At 35.8% G+C, this 19,348-nt stretch overlaps 1 protein-coding gene across 1 annotated transcript; it reads left to right on the top strand.

Annotated features, from left to right (window-relative positions):
* Positions 1-1,898: 1,898 nt before the first annotated feature.
* Positions 1,899-18,426, top strand: LOC116254271 (E3 ubiquitin-protein ligase UPL4). The gene is made up of 18 exons (XM_031629540.2): positions 1,899-2,044; positions 5,520-6,263; positions 6,394-6,504; positions 9,662-9,778; positions 10,791-10,949; positions 11,045-11,206; positions 11,827-11,973; positions 12,078-12,199; positions 12,287-13,388; positions 13,760-13,865; positions 13,998-15,205; positions 15,286-15,513; positions 15,584-15,688; positions 17,291-17,371; positions 17,459-17,527; positions 17,611-17,739; positions 17,822-17,905; positions 17,997-18,426. Exons 2-18 carry the CDS (start codon positions 5,559-5,561, stop codon positions 18,060-18,062), a joined length of 4,701 nt encoding a protein of 1,566 aa, XP_031485400.1. The 5' UTR covers positions 1,899-2,044; positions 5,520-5,558; the 3' UTR covers positions 18,063-18,426.
* The last annotated feature ends 922 nt before the right edge of the window (positions 18,427-19,348 follow it).

Below are 19,348 nucleotides of genomic sequence, written 5' to 3' on the forward strand. Positions count from 1 at the left end.
TTTATTGGCCATAATCACCGTTTTCGCCTCCAGTCCATCTGCCACAACCAGCCACCCGTTCAATAGCCTGAGCTCCGCCGAGTCTTGACTGTCCATGGTTGTTGCCGACTTACAATTCATCTGTCCCCTTCCTTCATTATACCAGACTGCTAAGATTACCTGCTCCCTACTTCTTCTCTTAGCAATGATTTGAATCACCATCGGGTCCCTATCCCGTGCTTCATTGATGACACAGATCACACCTGTGTTAATCCACACACTTACTAGAAGGTTACCCGATTTGCTCCACCTGATAATTCTGTAACTATCACAGAAGAGTTGCCAAACTCTGTGTTGAAGAGAAGCCGATGCCATTGGACCATGACTGTCATGTAGGATCAAGTTCCTGCTCTTTCAAAGTTGCCACACCACAATTTGAAAGGAGATTCGCCAGTAATCCCCAGCCAGTTAAATTTCCAATGCACGGGCAACCATAGTTGGATTTCTTTTGTTTCGCAGTTGAGCAGCCTACAATAACATGATGGTTTGATTCCTCTACCTTCGTGCATAGGGCACACCTGTTAGCCAATGTCATCCCCATCTCTTCAATCTGTCTAGAGTTGGCAGCCTAATAAGAATGTCACGAGCTGACAACTTCGGTCCGTGCGGCACAGTATGCCATCAACATTAAAACCATCAAAAGGGGCGCAAAGATCCTTTGAAAAGGCAAAGTGCATAAAGAAAGAAGAGTGAACTCGTAATGTATTTTTCTTAGAAAGCTTATACATCACGAGAGAGGTAAAAAATGAGAATAATCTTGACCACCCAAAACACAGAATTTCCAACATGACACTTAGACCGATGAGAGGGTGCTACTCCCTTACAAGTAAACAAGCATATGCAAAGACTCAACATAAGAAAAAAAAAAGTACATAACAAAGAAAAAAACTATACAGACTCTAATCATAGGGGAACAAAGTAAGTGATAATTATGAAAACAAAACTCAACTCAGCCTTTAGGGTAATAGTAGTTGGTCGGATTCGGAGTTGGAAAAAACTTATCCCCCGTTTGAATCCCGAATTTGGTGGATGCTATCCTCCTAAATCATACCAAGTGAACCACAATATCAAAATCAAAGTACACTACCTTTTCGCCATGGACCAATACAGCTATAGACCCTGAAAACAAGAAATAAGACAATTTCATATTTTTTTTTTTGGTGACGGTGGATTATGACGCTTTGGCTTACTCTCAGAACAAATGTTTACTTGATTAAGAAGTACCACAGGTTGCACCTAGCTAATGGCAGAGCCATGGGCTGGGGTGTATAATTTCATATCAGTCCATATAAATTGTCATATTTACATATTAATGCCTTGATAACTTAAAGTTTCAAAGTTCAACTATTAAGGATTTTTAAGTAGAAATTTTTGACTCCACCAGTACACCTTACACCTGACGCTCTATTAATGGATACCAGAACCAGATATTAAATAAACATTTGTTTAAATTTTTGAAGCGAAGTTCATTTTTACCACAACAGGTTTTATGTATGGCCTTAACATGAAATGGTACGTTAAAGGTCAAAAACGGCTGATGAAAATAAAATATTAAAAATAATGGCTCTTAAAAAAAAGGAAAAAGAAAATGCTGCCCGTGGTGGAAAGGTGAAACACAGGTTACATGTTGGCTGTGGCTGCCTGACACAGAAAACGGCCTCCAAATTCAGAGTCTCCGTTCGGCAGTTATTTTAGCAAATGAGGTAGGTACTCAGTGAAAAATATGAGAAAAATGAAACCCAACTTACGCATTATGAGAAGAATTTTGGCCTTGATTGAAAATTTTGATTTTCGGACTTCTGCTTAATGTTCGAGCCTTTGAGGGAAAAGCTTTTCAATTATCGCGATTCAAGTATGTATCATTGTATTTCTTTTTCGTCCGATACTTTCCCACCGCCTTTCTTTCTCTCTCCCGCTCTCTCTGTCCGTGTCTGATATCTCCGGAGCGATTTCGGCAATCTTTCGGCCTCCGGTGAAGCTCCACCGAGGCTTTGAATAATCACGGGTAAGATATTATTTTCTTCGCTTTTTTGTTGTTGTTTTACCATATTCGGCGATCAAGAGACGATAACGGGGTCAGCTTGTCTGAAGTCTGCGGGCGATTATTCCTCTGTTTCAGTCTGTGCACTAAAAGATTTTTGACTATACTCAACTATTCGTTTTTGGCTTTGAGCTTGATTATTCTGTCTTTTCGTATGCTTTTTGATGAGTTCTCTTTGTTCATTTTTCTGATAGAGAGGTTTCTCCTTTTCTTTTTCCTCCTTTTCTTTTTCTGGCTTAATCGTAGGGTTCTTGTGATTTAATTGATGGAAAATCATGAAGTCTTGCTTCTTCCTCATTCACGTGGAAAAGTTGAGTGCTGATCGTCGGTTTAAATGTTGCTATTATGTGTCATTTTGAATTTGCTATTAGAAGTCCTCGGGTTTTCGTAGGTGTGATTTCTTGTGCACTTGGAAAACGTGTTAATATGTGGCTGCCATATGGTTTGGAACTGATTTCCTAGAAAATGAATATCCGGATTGTATCTATCAGGACTTTTGTTCTATAGCAAATTGAACTTCAAAAAATACGAGGAAAACTGATTTTCTGGTGTTGGTAACTTCACTTACAGAAAACCAGGAAATGTGGAAAACTCTTAAGGTTCCTGAAATACGATCACTCATGAGAATATTGCGACGCTGCATCGTCTGAAGTGTTTCTCTGAAAAAGAAAATATTATTCGTTAGTTTGGCTCGTTGTTTGCAAATGTTGTTCGTTAATATTTGTTCTCTTGGAATTTTTTTATTTTTTCTTATCAAGAAAACCTAAAAAGTAATCTTAAATTTTTTAAAAATAAAAATAACTATTGATTTTCTGAAAAATATCCATAATGATACATAAAATAGTTTTAAATGTCTGAAAGAAACAAAAAATGCAAAACACACTTAAACTACATACAAAAAGATTTGAAAAGGGGGAAATCGTAGCCACAGATATCGCTTCCCCCTTCCCTTCCTCCTCCCTCCCTAAAAATAGAAGGAAAAATGCAGTTTTTACACTTTTTCTTTATTTTTTTCTTTTTTGACAATAATATCAACATGGATTAAACTTTAAAGTTTAAACTTAAACTAAGTTATTTATCATCATTTTTGACGTCATTAAAATATTACTTTTATCATTTTACCTGGTTATTTTTTTTATGTCTTCTAATTAGTTTCTCATTTTTTTATTTTTTATGGTTTATTTTCATATATACAAAATTTTCCTTAGAAAAGTAACTTTGTGGAAAATGCCCAAGAAAAACCTTGTGGCTGTTAGAAACTCAAGAATGGCATTTGTGGCTGTTGCAAAAATATCATTATAGTTGTTTAATTGACTATACTTAAAAATATTGCAATATTTTTCCCCAAAACTGTTTTTTTAAGATAATACCGTGACATTGTTAAAATACCAACAATGATTTTATCAATTTTTTTTACTTCGTAAAACACTTATAAATTGAACAGCCTGTGAGCTATGTAATCTATTTCTCATGCTTAAATGGTGCCTCTGATGTTGTTATTACTTCCAAGTTCTTGTGCAGCTTGGATGTGCTGATCTTCACTATTCAATAGATATGATTAGATGACTCAAATATATACATATTTGAAATAGCTTTTGAAAGAAGATAGTGGACAATTACCTTTTCGAGTTGTGAACCTCCTTTTTAGTTAATAGTCTAGAACTAACCAATTGAAATTAATGCATATTCGGAAACTCTTGTTTAATTAATAGTCTAGAATTAGTCAATTGAAATTAATGCATACTTCACAGTTCACACACACACACACACACACACACACACACACATATATATATATATATATATATATATATTTATATATATACACATTTCTACTTCTCGACCTTTTATTTGCCAGGTTCTTTTCGGCTCTTAGTAGGGAAGTTTGTTTTTCTCCACAAAATAAAGCAGTGACCAGATTCATCTTAAACCTAAAATATATATATATATATATATATTATATATATATATTATATATATATATATATATATATATAAAAAATGATAGAATTATGAAATTAATGTTTCTTGCAAAAGACTAGTAAAACTGTAAAGTTAATAATTATGAAAATCTTAAAAGAAGCTAAAACATTTGAAACATGTTTATACTTTATATAAAGTGAAATTGGTGATATTTTCAAGATATCATCATTAATCTTTTTGGGTGTCATTTACACGATATTTTGAAAATATCACCAGTATTTATGACTATATCTGTGTGTGCGTGTTCTGCACCAAGCATTTGCTATTTTTTTTTAATCTTTGAAAACTTACCCTATATGTCGACTACTTGGTTTACTATGTGAACCCAACAGTTGGATGACAACATATTTGTGCATGGTTGAGTTTCTTAAGCTTGAAACCATCAGTGATCAAGAAATGTCATAAAATATTTGAATATGAGAGAATCATCTTTCTGACATAACAAAAATACTTCAGTCTAGCTGTTTTGTTGCAAATGAACCTTGCTGAATGTACCTATATGTTTGTACCAGAAGTGACTATATACACACGTGTTCCTCCCTTTTGAACGATTGGAACAAGTTGAGTAAACTGATGTTTCAAGTGGTGGTGTATATTTGTAAAAAAATTCTATAATTTATATCTTTTTTTTTTTGAATTTCCTGCGTTAGATCAAAGCACTTGCTTTTAAGTGCTCATGATGTACTAAGCACTCACAAATCTGTCATGATATTAGCAAAGCCCACAAAGGACTTGCAAAGTGTACGGCTTTGCTCATGGCGCAGAAAACACTTGCAAAGCTGAAAGCTTTGCCCATTGTATGCTTTGAATTGCATTAGGGAACGAGCAATGCTCACATGCTTTGCGAGTCAGTTGAAAAATGAACAGGGGCAGAACCCACATAGGCGATGCGAAAAACAGTTTTCTATGTATTTTTCTATCTTGTTATTTTTGCTTATACCAGAATAAATGCTATAAAGAAAATTATTCTATTTTTTTTTAGAATAAAAAATGAGGTCCTAAGAAAATTTTGAGGAGCACAAAAAGGGCATGTTAAATCCACAAAAAAAAGGACATGGTCGTATTTTGAAGATATAGCTGGTTATAACGATTTTCATTGTCATCATCATGAATCATTATCCATACTTATGATAATTTTACTACATGATTCATGTCATTATCTAGATAAGATCTGATGACAGCTACCAAATGTAACAAGCTTGTCACCAACAAACGTTCTCGTGCAGTGTGGACTTCTTGAGGTTAGGTTGGAAATGTTACAGAAAATATAAATACTTATTTTACCTTGTGATTTTTCTTTTTCTTTTCTTCCATTGAGTTTAGCTGTTTATCACTAGTGGGGTTTTCTGATGCGCAAACATTATCTGCTTGTTAGCTTTGTAGATATAAATCAAATTAGGTAATTTGCTAAAATCAAAACATTTCACTTGCTAAAAAAACACTTTCTTTGCAATAGGGCTCTCACCAAGATTCAGATCCAAAATTGTCTGATTGCATGGACAAACGGAATCATCAGCGTGAAGAGATGGTTGATGTGCTTCCAGCAGATAAAAGAGTCTGTTCTACTTCAGAGTACAAGTCTGATTCTTTAAATTTACCTGCTCCAGCAGACATTGTGTCCAAAAATTCTGGACCTGAACATTTAGAGCTGGATATGGAAGCTTCCAGTTCTCTTTCTGAGCGGGACAGAGAGGACGATTCATCTCAGGGTGAAATGGTTGAGAATTCTTTATCATATAACCAGCCAGACCTAACAAATGATGATGCTCCTAGCCACTCTGATGATCTCAGTTACAGTGCAACGTCCAGAAATAGAGGTTACCTGGATGCGCGCGAGCATTATGATCCTAATAGCTCTTCTCTTTTCGGTCCAAATAAAGGTCATTTGAAGAAGATTTGTTCCAGTTTGAAGCTTGTCTCTTCACTGGATATTCAGCTTGCAAACCTAACTGAGCTATGTGATGTTCTGTCATTATGCACAGAAGACTCAATTAGCTTTTCTTGCACTGAGTCATTGGTTCCTACTCTTATTGGCTTGGCAAAGCATGACAACCCAGAAATAATGCTTTTAGCAATCAGAGCATTTACCCACATATGCAATATTATGCCATTATCTTCTCTGTTTATCTCTCGTCATGATGTTGTTCCCACACTCTGTGCACGCTTAATGGTGATTGAATACATCGATGTTGCAGAGCAGGTTAGTGCAGGGTATTTGTTCTTGCACTTTTTGGTTTTGTACGAAACATGACATTGGCCGTTGGGAGAGCACTACATGTTCCTATCTCCTGTCGTTGTTGTTTCTTATTTGTTGTTTTCTGTGTGTGCAGTGTTTGCAAGCACTTGAGAAGATATCCCATGATCACGCAGTTGTTTGCCTTCGTAATGGTGCAATCATGGCTGCGCTCATGTATATTGACTTTTTTCCTACCACAGTTCAGGTAGTATGGCACATCACAGCTGTACATATTAGCTATTCTGTTTTGCCCATTTTAACATTTAATATGAGTAAGCATAAAACTACCTTTCTAATCAGTTATGGGTTACAAAGGGAAAATAAACTTTTATGCTTATGTATGAGTTATTTTAACTGTGCATTTCGAATATTTGTGATGCAGCATTGTTTTGTTTGTTATTGGATTCTCCTTAGAAAAAAAATATTTTGCGTATTGCACTTAATGGTAATTATGTATGAAGGTTTTGAGATGGTAAAGCATATTTTTTTACAAGAATAGATGGAAAGGGCTTATGATTACAGATTGTCCAAATTTCCATCTTGCCCATCCTCTTGCCACTGTCCAATCAAAATCATTATTAGCTTATTGAACATACTACATAGTACACAAATAGGACTACATGTGTGATTGACGAACTGGAATAATGCTTGTTATAGACTTCTCCAAGCCAATATGCTGCCTTTCTCCATAATGCCAAATAAACTGTTGGGCTGCCAGTCTGTGCCATTGGTCCACATTTTGAGGATATAGATTGTGGACGACACTATTTCAAAAGTAATTTTGAAGAAAGAGAATCTCCAAAATGGTTGTTGCGGAAGATCTTTCAGTTGCCTCACAAAGTTGGCAACAGATAGCCAATCTAACCACCATGATGCATTGGTTGTATTTTTAAAATAGCAGGATATAACGCCAGCAAATTGCACAGTATATTAGAGATGGATTACGGCCTCCTGTAGGTTAGCCAATCTAACCACAGTGATGCATTGGTTGTATTTAGCAGGATATAACGCCAGCAAATTGCACAGTATATTAGAGATGGATTACGGCCTCCTGTAGGTTAGCCAATCTAATCACAGTGATGCATTGGTTGTATTTTTAAAATAGCAGGATATAACGCCAGCAAATTGCACAGTATATTAGAGATGGATTACCACCTCCTGTAGGTTATGCTTCTCTGTGCATTTTTGGGCATTAATAAAACTTTGTGTTACTTTTAGTGCAGTTGTTTGTTCCATTGGGTTGTGTTATCTGTATATTTTTAATAATTTGTCAGCTTCTTGATTTAACTTTAGCTTCATCATTGAATCGTCAAGCCTTGTTTTGGTAGTAAAAATTTGCATGTCGGTAGACCAAAAAGAAGTTCCCTCCATCTATGGGTTTCAAAAATGGGAAATAGAAGAGACAACTGTGATTGAGTCACAAACCCCTTTGCTAGGAGTGATTGTAAGTTGCCCTTGCTTCCTAGGCACATTGACTCCAGCCAAGCTTGCCGACACATTTAGGAGGCTTTTGCCCTCAACACATACATTTCTTCTATTTTGGGTTGAGGGTGCTTGTCCTTAAGTTCTTTGTTCCGATTATCAGCTGCACAAGTTTTTATGTCCTTGATTATGCTAAGTGCCAGCCATGATGATTTCACCAAGGGGTTAGGTTTCAGGTTTCCAATCAAGTGACATGGCCATTAGGGATCTATTGTCTTGACATTACCAATTTCTTAAGCTGCTTTCCCACGTGTCTGTAGTTTCTAACGTCTGGTTGGTCTTGGTCAGGAGTCTCCACCATTTAGTCACTTGATATGAATTAATGCCACTTTGAGCATTTTTTTTTCAAGGTCAAACACTTTAGTTTTTGGAGGTTGCATCAATTTTTTCTTTTCTGTTTTTGGATTCTCTCTAAAAAAGAAAGTTTTTCAATAGGTAAGAACAAAATTTCCTTGTGCACATTTTTTAGAATTTCTCGGGGATAAGGAGTAGAGTAGGGTAAGGTGTCAGGATAGTATGTTTTCTAAGGTTACCTTCACTAGTTAATTGCAATTCGTTCTGGAAAGATTTGCATCAAAGAGGCCCAAAACAGCTTAAGAGCGAAGAATTTTGCATTCAGAAATTGAAGCTGTTGAGGCCAATAGTGGCTTTTCACTGTAAGTGGAGAAGAACATTATTAAAGCATGGCACAAGAGTTTATATATTTTACTCAATATACTTATAAAGCATGAAACTGAATGAGGGAGAAAGCATCTACTTGTACACGAGAGTGGCTGATCAAGCAGTTGGAGCTAGCCAATAGCTAGTCCAACCTTAGGTCAAGGGTTGAAATTGAGTGTGAAAAAGATTGAAAAATAAATGCAAGAAGTCAGAAAAAGATAAAAAAATACAAGAGAAAGAAAATGTTGTTGCTGATAATCCTTTATTATATCTGCTACATAAAACCATATATATATATATATATATATATATATATATATATATATATATATATATATATATATATATATATATATATATGGTAGTTGCAGGCTAAATCCTTTCCTTGGAAAAAGAGAAAAAGAGAAGGCAATCTGCAGGGGGGAGAGGGTCTCCCCTTCCGACTGAAGTTCTCCTTTTTCTTGCCTTTCTTTTCAGTGTAACCAAGGAGTGAAAAACATGACGTGCCTAGGAGTAATTGTTGGCACCCGCAGGCCATAGTATATTTGGTGTTGTGTTGTTAAGTCAAACCCAACTATGTTAGATGTCATTTTAATCCTTCTCTTTACATGTTTAGGGTAGTTATATTGTTGTAAACATGCTTGGCTTCCAATTATTTTTTTAACTTCTCTTTTTTCTCCAGAAAAACTCTTAGGTTCCAATTGGTTCCTCATTCACTTCATATATATATATATATAAATAATATTTATTTATTTGTTTTGGGGTTGGGGGATGGTTAATAATAACAGTGTAACACTAAATAATTGGTAGGGTTTCCTATGTTGTCGTTATATCTCAGCAGTAACTTTTCTTGACTTGTCTCTGCGGTTACTGTGTAACTTTACCAATTACCATGGAAGTCTGAGCATCGTAGGTAGTTCCAACATCTAAGTTCTGTGAATGAAAAGTTTTAAATTTTTAATGTGATTGATTTGGATCTCCTGGAGGGAAAAATATTAAAAATATTGGGCTCTGAGATAATCTTTGATAGATATATTTTATCCACAGAAGTCCTACATTGGGCTTTTCACCTCATGATTGTTTGGTGAAAGGAATCGAGAAACATAATTACACAGTTGTTTATGAGTCATGAGACATGAAACTTCTTTATGCCATGCATCATTTGTATCTTTAATTTTGTGATAATTGCATAATGATGAACATTTTGCTTCACATACCAGAGAGTTGCACTTTCTGCTGTTGCAACCATATGCAAAAGGTTGCCATCTGACAGCTTTTCGAGCATCAAAGATGCTGTTCCTATATTGTCTAACCTGCTTCATAATGAGGATCAAAAGGTCTCTCTCTCTCTCTCTCTCTCTCTCTCTTGTTCTCTTTTTATGCATGTACAACTCGTTAATGTCCATCATCTGAGAATTGTATATCCGGCCTTTCTTGTTCAAATTACTGTATTTCTTTTGTTGGTAAAGTAGTCACAAATAGAAACTATCCTGATATTATCCCCATTATGAAACTAGTTGATAGTATTAGTAAAATATTGCTATATGTGGATTTTTTTTACACTATCCTGAGATATTTCTAGTATTTTCCTGAGACTTAAAATGTCATTTTCTGATATTTTGAACATGCATTTTTTTGCTTTATTATATTTTCAAATACTTTTTTTTATTTGTTTCTTAATGTAATTATGTGTTTGGAGGAAAAATCTAGAGAACTTGTTATCAATAATTTTTCTTGGTCTGTCTACTTTTCAAGTTTTGAAGCATCTGAGGTTTTACCTGATGTTTAAGAAAAACCACGTTTTGGAAAAACTCCTACGAAAATCATTCCCACAAATTTCTGAAAAATATATTAGTAACTATTTTTGGTGAGCACCAGGCTTGAGGTTGAGTGAAACAACACCACATAGATTAGGTGCTGATATCGTTGATATGAAATTAAATTTCATTCATTGTCACATATATCGTGTACGGGTATTATACGGCGAGAAATTCTCGGGTATAATACGACAAAGTTGTATATCTCGTGAAAATCTCAGCAAATTTTAAAAAAATTTAAAACATTTAATAATTCTTAAAAATTATAAAAAAATAAAAATGAATAAGAAATACAAAAAAATACGTATAATATGCATTTTTTCACATTTTTTATTTTCTGGATTTTTTTAAAAAAAGATGCATATAATTTGCCGTTTTATACGGCTAATTTATTTCTCGCATATTATACGCGTACTCTCAATGATTGCATTGTAAGATTTCTTGTGTTTTTTTTTTTTCCTTTTCATGTTCTTTATAACCAGGTGTCTGATGAGCATCTAGTAACAGTGAATTTGGTTGATGCCTTTTGCAGATTGTAGAGAGTGCTGTTACCTGCTTGGTGAATATCATCAGATGTTTTAGTAGCTCAAATGATATGTTAGATGAACTGTGCAAGCCTGGTTTACTCCAACAAGCAACTGATGCTATATCCATCAACAGTCAAATGGTGCTCAACCGGCAGGCTTTCACTGTAATCTCTGAGTGGTGTTTTTGTAACTGATAAGGATACACTATATTGTCGTTCCTATACAATTATTTTAACGCATTCTTATGATTGTCATCTAGGGCCTTATTGGAATGCTTTCCATGGTTGCCTGTGGCTCAGCTGTTGCAGCAGAGGCTCTTCTGGACATGAACATTATCTCTACCCTTAGAGATATTTTAAGCACTTGTAGATTCTCTTGTGGTGCAGCATATTCTCTTGCTGGTGATGTATACTCTGATCAGGTACAGCCCTACAGGAAATCCAAATATTGATATACAATGTGACTTCTATGGGGTATGGAGTATGGAATGCTGAGTCAAGATTATTTTCTATATGCGTCTCAATTTAGTTGTGGTGAATAATATGCTCAATATGTCATAAGATCGCTTCATAGCGAAGAGATGTGTTTTGCAGAACATTCTTTGAAGACCTGTTCAGATTTTTTTAGTTTGTTGCTTGCATGTTCCTTTTTCGATTTTATTGTGTTAATTGTAGGACCCATTTACTTTTTCTCTGGAGGACATCCTCAGATTTAATTTGCACGAGGTAAGTTTGCAAATGGAACTCAGGCTAGCAATTCCTTAGACTCTGAAGGGGTCTTAAAATAGTTTTGGAATGAACTGGTAATGCTTTTCTGTTGATATGCCCCACTTTATGTGTGTCATATGCACTCGCCAAATAAGCTGCTGCATTTGGTTAACTCAGGTGTGGCTATTAATTTTGGATGTTATACTCTGATTCAATGACAAAACGTTTACCTTTCATCTGACGTTTCCATATATTTTTCATGGTTATAAGTTTCTTTAGGTTTTTTTTTTAAATTCTAATTCCATTTTATTTTTTACTTTTTGTTCATTTGCAGATATGTGCTGTTTTAAATTTGTTAAATGTGTTGCTTCCTCCACTGGAAGGTGAAACTACTCAGATGCTATGTTGCAAGGAAAATAAGTTCAAGGATCAACCTGGACTTCTTCAGTATGGAATGGATATTCTTCCTGTCCTGATCCATGTCGGTTCTTATTTCAGTTTGATTTTTGACCAGAGTCTTTGATGTGGCTTTTTTGATGTAGTCTTATATTCCTCATTTATGTGTGTATGTTTCTGTCATCATAGGTAGGTGGTTCTGGTGCAAATTTATCACTTTGCTATGGATCCCTCCTTGTCATGAACAAATTGGTGCATTATAGCACATCTGATATGCTTCAGGACATGCTTACCAACAAGAATATGTGTAGGTAAAAGGTTTTTTCCCTTTTTGTTTCCTTGCTAGTGGAAGGAAAATCAATGGAGAAGCCCATAAGTTTATGGTTTTGTGCTGGTAGCTTCTTGACAGGTGTTATTGCTCTGAAGGATCATCATGTGCTGATTCCTGTTCTACGGTTAATTGATAACCTCATGCAAAAGCTTCCTAAAGTTTATGTGCAATTGTTTGTGAAGGAGGGTGTTGTAGCTGCTGTTGACATGCTTCTTTTGCCAGAAGCCTGCCTGAACGAGAAGCATAAGGTTAACAAGCCTAATAGTTCTATTAGAAGAGCAATCTCAGTTCTGAAAACTGTCTCAAATGATGATAGGAAGTGTTTGTGTGCAAGTTTCAGTGCCCATCACACTCCATCATCAAGAGGGATTTGTAAACTTGATAAGGAAATGGTTTGCACCCTAGCTAAACACATAAAGGAGACATACTTTCCGTTGGAAGTGCAGATTTCTGGGGCTGGACTAACTGAAAAACTTCAAAGGATGAAAGCACTTTGTAAAAATTTATCTGAACAGTCTTGCTTAGATGACAGTGTCACTGATCACAAGCTCTATTTGAATGATATCTTGGAAAGGCTAATGGTTGAACTGAAAGAAGGGGATCCTCTGTCCACCTTCGAATTTATTGAAAGTGGAATAATAAAGTCTTTAACTAATTATTTGGGCTGTGGGAAGGATCTGAAAGAGAAAATAGTTGATCATAATTTGTTGGATTATTTTGGCAAAGTTCAAAGGAGGTTTATTTTTTTTGCTCAGCTTGCTTTTGCCTCTACTAGTGGACAGTGGAGAGATCTGTCTTCAGCAGTTATTGTGGATAAACTGTTGAGTGCATTGTCCACACTTGAGAATCTCCCTGTTGTTCATGTTGATCGTCCAAAGTCGAGAGGTTCTTATGCTGATATTCCAGGGCGATATACATCCTACCCTTGTTTGAAAGTATGCTTTATGAAAGACGTTGAGGATAAGTATTTCCATGAATATTCATCCAATGTTGTAACAGTTGAACTGCTTGCCAGCATGGATGCAGTTGAGGATTACTTATGGCCTCTAATTAGCAAAAATGGTCGTCATTCAGAATCTACTAATCAGTATATGCCAGACAAAGAGAAAGTTCACACTCCAGCAACAGAAGATTGCTCAAATGTTTCTTCGGATTTATTAGGGCCCCAGGTTGGTCTACATTTTGCTAACATGCATCTATCGTCTGAATTAGCCTATGTAATGGTTGAAGATACTCAGATGTAGGAAAGTGAACCGAGTGTTAGGTATCTAGTTTTGTGAATCTTTAATGTTGATTTTCTTATAGTATACTGAAGTATGTATCGTCTGAAGACAAAAAGATATTGTAAAATGTTCATTGTGTATCAAGGAGAAATAGAAGACATAAATTTGGGAGGACGTTTTGAAAAACAACTGTTGGGACTTTGGTCTGCTATCTCATACATATAATTTTTGATAATTATATGTTCATGTGGCTTTCATCTGTTGCTAGTTTTGTTTTTATCTGTGTTTCTAATCTTCATGTGTCCTTGAATCTGTAGAGTTGTGTAAGTAGAACGCCATCAGTTTCATCAGAGACAACTCACACAATGGAATATGTATCTATGTCTGATAATGGTGTTGCTCTTCGACAAACAGTGGAAGCAGGTAAATTTCTGCAAATTACTCTTGGAATTTGTAAATTTTTGTTGATATATATGATTCTGCAGCTTTTATGAAGCTTTTTTAGTTGTTAATGTGTTGATTTACATGGAACATTTCATTTCTTTTTGCTGGAAGGAACTGCTTCTGAAGATGCCTCTCGTAGTAAAGAATGTGCAGCAAATATAAGAGATTCTACTGAGTTTGACAAGGAATATGCACCTTCAAAATTGGATTTCTTCTTTCAAGGAAAGCTTCTTGATCGCTCTGTAACTCTGTATCAAGCAATTCTCCAGCAATTGATGCAAGAGAATGCTTTGAGCAGCACAAGGTTGTGGAATGAAGTATTTCATATTTCTTTCAAAAGGTCCTTACAATCAGAAACAAGGAATTGTGGACAAGAATTCATTCATGTATTGGCAAATTGGATCCAGAAGGGTGTCCCTTCAATCAGAAAGTCGAAAATGGAATTTCCTGCTGAGTTTGGGATGCCTGACCCTATATGTGATGTACTGTTCTTGCTTCAAACAATAGAACGTCTCAATAGATCTTCATTCCACTTGATGTCATATGAAAGGGAAGAGTCCTTCCCTGAAGGGAATTTAGGCACTTTGAATGCTTTCGAAGTTAGTACTCCTGCTATTCCACAAAGTGAGTTTGTCAGCAGCAAGTTAACAGAAAAACTGGAACAGCAGATGCATGATCCTTTTTGTGTAGACAGCAGGTGTCTGCCCTCTTGGTGTAATCAGCTGGTGTCTGAGTTCCCGTTCTTGTTTTCTTTTGAAGCAAGAAGGAAGTACTTTCAGTTGTGTTTGTCAGGTTTCTTAAGAAGCAAGTGCAGAAGTTTATCACAGCATGGGAGTACTAATAATGCTAATATCTCAAATGAGAGGTCACATGCTAGTACTGTTCCAAAGAAAAAGTTCCAAGTTCAACGTGATTGTATATTAGATTCTGCTTTGAAGATGATGGATGGACATGCTCGTGATGAGGCTATCCTTGAAGTAGAATTTGCTGGTGAAGTTGGCACAGGTCTTGGTCCAACGTTGGAGTTCTATATACTTGTCAGTCGTGAATTTCAGAAAACCAGTATAAATATGTGGAGAGGAACCAATTACAATTGGTCACCTACTAATAGAGAAGGCTTTGAAGTTGAGGATTTTATATCCCCTCCCCATGGGTTATTTCCTCGTCCTTGGTCATTAGATGCCTTACACAGTACAGACTTTTCTGAAGTGGAAAAAAAGTTTCTCCTTCTGGGCCAGGTAGTAGCAAGGGCACTTCAAGATGGGCGGATGCTGGATCTTCCCTTTTCAAAAGCATTCCTCAGACTTGTCCTTGGCCAGGTTGTCAATGTTGTAGTTGTCAACCCTGTATGTTCTAATGTTGGGTAATACATGTTAGCTGATTTTCTGTGTTCTTTCAGGATCTTGATCTGTATGACATAAAGTCATTTGATCCTGAACTGGGAAAAGCTATGGAAGAGCTCCAGGCTATTGTTGGTCGGAAGAAATTTTTAGACACTGTTGGAAGCGGGCATGAAGTGACAGCTGATTTGCAGCTAGGGGGTTCTAAAATTGTGGATCTATGTCTTGATTTTACTTTGCCAGGATATCCTGATTATGTCCTTAAAGGAGGAGCAGAGCATGAGTTGGTAATATGTTCACCACATTACATTGCGCTTTTAGTTCTGCGGTGGTTTTTAATAAATTGTGGCTCTGCAGGTAAGTCTTGACTGCTTGGGAGAATATGTTTCACTGGTTGTTGATGCAACGGTGAAGAGTGGGATTGGGAGACAGGTGGAAGCTTTTAAATCAGGATTTAACGAGGTTTTTTTTTCTCGTTTCCCTTTCTTGCCCACTTATCACTTGTACCCTTTTGCTTAGCATGCATTTGTTATTTCAACATGACATGATTGTTGGAGATATCAAATCACAAATGTCTCTCAGGTTTTTATCTTTTTATCTGTGAGCTTTTCTCAGGTACTAACTGGAAAGTTTGTTTTTCTTGACAAAATTTTGGGAATTCAAAAAATATACTAATGATGGCACATGAATTTTTTACTAATTTTCTTAGAAAAATAGTAAAAAAAAAGTTTTTTAATTTTAAGAAAATATTGTAAGAAGTTCTCGCTTGATAAAAAACATTAGTTTGCTTGTTAATTATAGCTAGAATTATAGTTCATATACTATTACATTTTGAACATTTTTATGTTATTTTATGTTACATATATGTGTGTGTCTATTTTGTTATATATATGCGTGTATGTGTGTATTATTTGTTATATTCTTAGATTTGTCAGCTTGTAAATCCTATTTTTACATTGGGTTTTTACAATTCTTTTTCTTCATCTTTATAGTTCTGGAGATTCTAAGTATATTTGGATGGTTGGATTCAACGAAAATAATTTTAGGTGGCTGAAAGGCACCCTAAAGTTCTAAACGTCATAATGCAGGACCTTGTCTGAGCGCGCGTGTGTGTGTATACTGCCTTTTTGTGTTTATTAGGGTTATGACAGTTTTATGGCAGATAATGTTGACATAGAAGTGATTGTGATGAGGATTATCTTTCATTTTTTACTCATAAAAAAATTGTATTTGTAATTTTAGACTTTTATGTTTTAGAAATTAACCTTGGACATTTAATAGTTGGCATTTAGTAAATTAGAAGATTTTGCATGGTCTATAACGTTGCAAAGCAGTGATGTTAAATTCTACTTTATTAAATTTCTTCTTTCAAACGTTTGATTATGTTTGTTATCATGTTATGGATGTTCAGTGTGTTGGTCTATCATGCATTTTAATTGTTTGTTGTTGTAAGGTGATAATCATAGGTTTTTCATTGAGAAATGTTTTTTTTCATTGTCAATTTAAAAAGTTAATATTATATTTATTACTTTACCTGCCTTTGGATGCTTAATGCACCTTGTCCCACCTATACTGTACCTACCACTTTTGACAATTTAGTTGAAACATTTCTTCTCATTGCACATTTAATTTTGGGTCAGAGATGGACGGAGTAAGATACTAGCTCTGTGTTAGCTTTAGACTTCAGGTCTAACTAGAAATTAATGGACAAAGCGATGTTATGTAATTTGAGATCAGCTCCCGTTGAGATGAGAACTGTTTCTGTTCTCTTGCTTTTGGGAATCCAGTTTGTTGAAATGTCTTTCAGCTAATCCATCTCATTTCTTATCAAAAGGAGGGAATAACCTAATATAGTGGTTGGAAGAACTGGCCTATCGGGATCAAAGATGACTCCCTGGTGGTGCCAAGCTACAAGGATATGAGATATGAATCTGCCAATTTCTTTAGTAGTGTTTGCTCGTTGTTGAAAACTAAGAACTTCTTAGTCAGATGTTCCCATTTATAACCAACATATTATCATGATTTAAGTGGTTCCTTTACAATCCAATTATCCTTTTTTGGCAGGTTTTCCCAATACATCATCTTCAGATTTTCAGAGAGGATGAGCTTGATCGCATGCTTTGTGGGGAACAAGAGGCTTGGGTGGTATGTTGGAAGTTACAGCCTTCTGCTCCATTTAATATCTGTCTGTTGTGTTACTGTTAATTCCAAGTATGATTGTCATTCTTGCAGTCTGAAGCCTTCCTGGATCACGTCAAATTTGACCATGGCTACACATCCAGCAGTCTTCCTGTCATCCATGTACGTCTCTGTAAACTTGGCATTTAATGCAGATCAGGCCAAAATAGATTGTTGAAATATGTACTTACTAAATTTTGTTCCAGTTCCTTGAGATTGTCAGAGAGTTTAAGCATGAGGAGCGAAGTGCTTTCCTGCAATTTGTGACTGGTGCACCTCGACTCCCTCCTGGTGGTCTGGCAGCATTAAACCCAAAACTAACGATTGTCCGTAAGGTGTGCCAATTAACTGACTCTTTTGTGCTAGATGTTGCACGTCTGTAGGAACATGCATTTCTTAACGGTTGTTCTCATGTAGAATTCTGGAAGCAATGCTGATTGGGATTTGCCTAGTGTGATGACATGTGCAAACTATCTGAAACTTCCTCCATACTCTACAAAGGTATTCTTTCTCTTCTTCCTATTAATGTTTCTTCTTACAACCCACCTTGCCTTGCGAATTTTGAATCCTTTTCTATTTAATGCTCTTGTAGGAGAGAGCAAGGGAGAGACTGCTGTACGCCATAACTGAAGGACAGGGTTCGTTTCATCTTTCATAGCTTAAGGTCATCTGTGAATTCTTCAACTTCTCACTCCGTACATAAGCTGTGAATACAATGTAGCTAGGGGTTTATGTAAATAAAAGGTGGATGTAGATAGAGACCGCTACACATTGGTGGTGCATGCCTGATCCTGAAAACAAGACAAAGGGAGCTGGTTGATTAGTTGCCTATGTACAGCGGTAGTTTTAGACCTAACGTGATAAATGTCTTTGTACAGAGAAAGGTGCAAGGTGAAGATAGTTCTTGTTGCCTTTTGTGACTTTTCTGATAAGTGTAAAGCAAGTGCTTTGCATGTATAGTGGTGTCCCTGTACATATCTAAATTCTTCTTCATTTAATACATTTCGGTGATTGGTTTTTAATTTACTTTCTGCACATTAAAAATTCCCTTCTTGGCAATGTGCTTGGCATCTTTTGCTGGCACAGGGTTCAGTAAATGTCCTTTGGTTGCAAGATTTTTTTTCGAGCTGGAGAGTAAAGTTTTGTCCGTTCAAATTTTTTCAGTATGTGGCTAAGATCTTGGTCATATCGATGTTTGCATTTAGTAGCACATGGCGACTTAGAACCAATGTTATCCGTAGCGTACAATACGCGATATCTACCATATAGGTTTATGGTATGCTTACGATATACGAGCATATTTTGTAAGTGCATTGCACATAGGTAGTGTATGAACCCTTGTATGGTATGATATAAGGTTTTCTTTGGCATATACTTTTTTGAACTCTCCTCTTCCTCTCTCTCTCTTACCCCACCCCAACCCCCTTCCCTCTTTCAAATATTCTAAGATGAGGATGAAGATGACGATGCAAGTGATGTGGATCATGGTTGAATTAAAAATTAATTTTACAATACGCTATACTATGTTTGTGATGTGTTACGATACAACGTATAGGTAAACTCAATTGTATTGAGTTACTTTACGTTTTTTACAACATTCATAACATGGGGACTGGATTAGGAACATAGCGTTGTTGTTCGTTGAAGGCGTTGCATAGATTTGGTGTTTTTCCTTTCAATATATTTTTATTCTTGGGGTGAAGATTCTAGAGTCTTCTATCTGCTCAATGCTTTATTTTTTCCTACCAAGTCCATTTAAACTATGAATGAATTGACTTACGTTGTAATATCTGAGGTCTTATCACATGAACCTGATCATCCTTACGTTCATTTGCATCCCTTTTTTGGCTTGACGAACCGTTCAAGATTCATTTTTTGGAATTAGTCTTTTAAACGTCTTTTGTTTGCAAGAATGCTCTCTAAATGCAGTCCCTTAACAAACCA

The sequence above is a fragment of the Nymphaea colorata genome, chromosome 5 (assembly GCF_008831285.2).
Source record: "Nymphaea colorata isolate Beijing-Zhang1983 chromosome 5, ASM883128v2, whole genome shotgun sequence".
In the NCBI taxonomy this organism is placed as follows: Eukaryota; Viridiplantae; Streptophyta; class Magnoliopsida; order Nymphaeales; family Nymphaeaceae; genus Nymphaea; species Nymphaea colorata.